Here is a 4,195-nt window from a genome sequence, read left to right as displayed (position 1 = left end):
GCGCCGCCCGTCGAGACGCGCAGCGACCGCACGGCGCGCGCGTCCGGGTCGACGACCTGCACGACGAGGTCGCCGCCGCCGAGGAACTCGAGCGAGAAGCCGACGTTCAGGATCTCGTTCCGCGGCGCGGCGTCGCGCCCGGGCACCGCCCGGACGGGCAGCGGCAGCCGCGCGGCGCAGGCCTTCTTCCGCCAGCGCAGCCGCCGCGCGAAGGCGAGCGCCGCCGCGTCGCGCCACCGACGAGAGACGCGCGCGATGCGAGGCTGGCTCCGCAGCGAGAGCCGACCGAAGCAGGCCGCGAGGACCTCGTCCGCGAGCGCGGCCTCGGGCGCCATTTGCAGCTGTGGACTCTGGTAAATGTTCTCGATACCCAGCGCGAGGGTTGTTAATTGGGAACGCAGGACGAGCGCTTGCACATCGACTAGTTCTTGCCCGTTCTTAAGAATTCGGGGCTCCCCATCGACGTTCTAGTACACCTTGAGGCCCACAAGGGTCCAAGAGGTATGCACAAACAACCTTAACCACTGTCATGCTGATCTGAGATGGGTGCTCTGAGAATGGGGTGAGGTAGTGGTGGTGGTGGTGGGGGTGGTACCCCTGGGGCCGCTGGAGACCACTCGAATCCACCGGAAATATGCTTGTTTTGGCTCTATCGACCAGTTTTGATCTCGAGCTCGAGCAAATTGGTGGTTTTGGCACTCGATCATAAATTTCGACCGTGTGGAGGTCCGAGTCGTGGCCGAGCAGCCCTCCAGCTGCCGATCGGCCAGGACGAGTGGTTCACAGGCTTCGTTGACCCCATGTTGCAGCTGTTTTGACCACTCATTTTGAGCAAGTCGCGACTCTGGGGTAGTTAGTTAGTGGTGCTTGCTGTCGTGAGGTGGTTCACTGCCTGCCTCTTGCAAGGGTCTAGATATTATATGAGCCCACATGCAATCTCACTGCACCTTGAAGTGCTCGCCAACATTTTGTGGCAGCCTCGACGCCTCGACCATCGGCGCTGCCGCGCGAAGGAATACCAGCAGCTCTCGGAATACAAATACCCTCGCGCGACGATGGCCCGCGCCGCGACAATCGCCGCGCTGCTCCTGCTTCCGGGCGTCGGCGCCCAGCCCGCGGCGGGCGAGCTCGTGAACCCGTGCCTCAACGCCACCTTCGAGGCCCTGCCCTTCTGCGACGCGACGCTCGCCATCGATCTGCGCGCCGCCGACGCCGTGTCGCGCATGACGATCCCGGAGAAGATCGACGCGCTGGACACGAAGACGGGGCCCATCGCGAGCCTGGGCCTGCCGGCCTACAACTGGTGGAGCGAGGCGAGCAGCGGCGTCATGGGGTCGCGGCCGACGACCAAGTTCGCGTACCCGGTCACGACGGCCATGTCGTTCAACCGCACGCTCTGGCGCGCGACGGGCGCGGCCATCGGCCGCGAGGCGCGCGCGCTCATGAACGCCGGCGCGGCCTACAGCACCTACTGGGCGCCCGTCGTCAACCTCGCGAGAGAGCCGCGCTGGGGCCGGAACATCGAGGTGCCCGGCGAGGACCCCTACCTGACGGGCGAGTACGCGACGGAGTTCGTCGGCGGCTTCCAGGCCGCGCCCGAGGACCCCTACCACCTCCAGGCCAGCGCCTGCTGCAAGCACTACGTCGCGAACGAGCTGGAGAACACGCGGCAGCCCGACGGCGAGCAGTGGGACCGGCAGCACGTCGACAGCAACGTCACGCAGCGCGACTTGGTCGACTCCTACATGGTGCCCTTCCAGGCCTGCGTCGAGAAGGGCAAGGTGTCGAGCCTGATGTGCTCCTACAACGCGGTCAACGGCGTGCCGAGTTGCGCGAACGACTGGCTCCTCCGGACGGTCGCGCGCGACGCGTGGCACTTCGACGGCTACATCACGTCGGACTGCGACGCCGACAGCAACGTCTACGACGCGCACCACTACGCCGCGACGCCCGAGGAGGCCGTCGCGGACGTGCTCAAGGCGGGCACGGACGTCGACTGCCAGTCCTTCGTCGGCCAGCACGCGCGGTCGGCCCTCGACAAGGGCCTCATCACGGAGGCGGACATGGACGCGCGGCTCGTCAACCTGTTCAAGGTGCGGCTCCGCCTCGGCCACTTCGACCTCTCCTTCGACGCCGCGAAGCCGCGCGGCCCGCTCGACGAGATCGACGCCGACGCCGTCGTCTGCTCCGACGCGCACCTCGACGCGTCCATGGAGGGCCTCGCCCAGTCCGCGACGCTCCTCAAGAACGACGGCGCGCTGCCGCTGAAGCCCTCGGGCACCGCGGCCGTCGTCGGGCCGAACGCGCTGCTCTCGAAGGCGGACGCGGGCTACTACGGCCCCACTGACGTCTGCGGCGGCGACTACTGGACGCTTCGTGGACGCCGTCGCGGACGGGGGCGCCGTCGCCGCGTCCGCGGTGCTCGGCGTGCCGACGGTGCTCAGCGGCAACGTCACGGGCATCCCCGCGGCCGTCGCCGCGGCGAAGGCCGCGGACGCCGTCGTTTTGGCCGTCGGCACGGACCTCACGTGGGCCGCCGAGGGCAAGGACGCGACGTCCATCGTCTTCACGGCCGCGCAGCTCGAGCTCATCGACGCGGTCGCGACGGCGAGCGCGACGCCCGTCGTCGTCGTCGTCTTCTCCGCGACGCCGCTCGACCTAACGCCGCTGCTGGCGCGGTCCGACGGCAAGGTCGGCGCCGTCGTCCACGTGGGCCAGCCGTCCGTGACGGTCAAGGGCCTCGGCGACCTGCTCTACGGCCGCCGGTCCTTCGCGGGCCGGGCCGTGCAGACGGTCTACCCCGCGGCCTACGCGGACCAGATCAGCATCTTCGACTTCAACATGCGGCCCGGCCCGTCGGCCTTCGCGCGCCCGGACTGCGCGACAAACGAGTCGGCGTGCCCGCGCGGCACGAACCCGGGCCGCACGTACCGCTTCTACGTCGACGAGCCCGTCGTGCCCTTTGGCTTCGGCCTGAGCTACACGACCTTTGCGTACGCGGTGCGCTCCGCGCCGACGACGGTCGACCTCGCGCCGCTCCGCGCCGCGTACGCGGGCGTCGCCGCGGCGCGCGGCGACGGCGGGCCCGCGTTCCTGAGCCTCCACGACGACGCCGCCGCGGCGACCTACGCCGTCGACGTGACGAACACGGGCGACATCGACGCCGACGACGTCGTCCTGGGCTTCGTGACGCCGCCGGGCGCGGGCGTCGACGGCGTCCCGCTCAAGGAGCTCTTCGGCTTCGAGCGCGTCCACGTCAAGGCCGGCGAGACGAAGACCGTCTACCTCTACCCGGCGCTCTCCAAGTTCAAGACCGTCGCCGAGGACGGCGCGCTCGCCGCGCGGCCGGGCGACTACGCGATCGAGTTCGGCATCCCGGAGACGCGCGGCCGCATGGGCTACGCCGCCGCGACCCTCGCCGCTTTCTGAGGCGGCGAACCGCGCCCTTTTTTTGTGCCCCCCGGGCGTTCCTTAAGACGGACCCGCTTAGCTCCCGGCGACGGGCTCCGGCGCGGCGGCGGGTTCGGGCGCGCCGGACGCGACGGGCTTGCAATCTTTCACACCACAGACCTTGCAACGAAGCTCTTTGGCGGCGCTCTCAAAGCGGTGGCCATGCTTGCAACGGAAGGCGGGCTTCCCCACGGCGGCGACGGGCGCCGGCTCCGGCGCGGCGGCGAGTTCGGGCGGAGGTTCGCGCGTCGGCCCGATCAGCGGGAGACGCGGCCCGCGCCTCGAGTCGAGCACCGAGCGCGGTCGCCGCTCGACCTCGGGCGCGTCCGCGGCCCACTTGGCCTTGGCGCCGTCGTCGAGCGCGAACCAGCCCGCGGAGGGCGCCTGGCATACGAGCGCGGACCTCGACTTGCCGCCGTCCTGGTCGAGCCGGTCGCGGTCGACAGCCGCCTTGACCGCGCCGCGGTGCTCCCGGTCGTAGAAATCCCGGCCCGTCAGCCGGGCCTGTTTGGCCGCCGCCTCGCGCTTGTCCCCCGCGGCGCGCGGGGCCGCGGCGCCGCCGGCGGCCGCCGCGGGCCCGGAGACCGCCGCGTCGCGCGCGTCCCCCGCGGCGCGCGGGGCCGCGGCGCCGCCGGCGGCCGCCGCGGGCCGCCCGGGGACCGCCGCGTCGCGCGCGCCCGCCGCGGCGCCGCCGGCGGCCGCCGCGGGCCGCCCGGGGAGCCGCCCGCGCGGGTCCCGCCGCGGC

At 71.2% G+C, this 4,195-nt stretch overlaps 2 protein-coding genes across 2 annotated transcripts in view; one reads left to right on the top strand and one right to left on the bottom strand.

Moving 5' to 3' along the window:
* AURANDRAFT_67882 (hypothetical protein) overlaps window positions 1-335 on the bottom strand; it is a gene marked incomplete at both ends in the record, with an annotated part of 1,289 nt that extends 954 nt beyond the window's left edge. The window contains one exon of the mRNA XM_009043439.1: window positions 28-335. Coding sequence (XP_009041687.1) covers window positions 28-335 — 308 coding nt within the window. The remainder of the gene's footprint in view (window positions 1-27) is intronic.
* A 702-nt stretch (window positions 336-1,037) lies between these two features.
* AURANDRAFT_72703 (hypothetical protein) lies at window positions 1,038-3,488 on the top strand (the record flags this gene model as incomplete). The annotated part of the gene is made up of 2 exons (XM_009043447.1): window positions 1,038-2,348; window positions 2,488-3,488. 2 exons carry the CDS (start codon window positions 1,056-1,058, stop codon window positions 3,427-3,429), a joined length of 2,235 nt encoding a protein of 744 aa, XP_009041695.1.
* Window positions 3,489-4,195: the final 707 nt, after the last annotated feature.

This window comes from Aureococcus anophagefferens (assembly GCF_000186865.1).
Source record: "Aureococcus anophagefferens unplaced genomic scaffold AURANscaffold_54, whole genome shotgun sequence".
Taxonomy (NCBI): domain Eukaryota; class Pelagophyceae; order Pelagomonadales; family Pelagomonadaceae; genus Aureococcus; species Aureococcus anophagefferens.
This window is presented reverse-complemented; position numbering and strand designations above follow the sequence as displayed.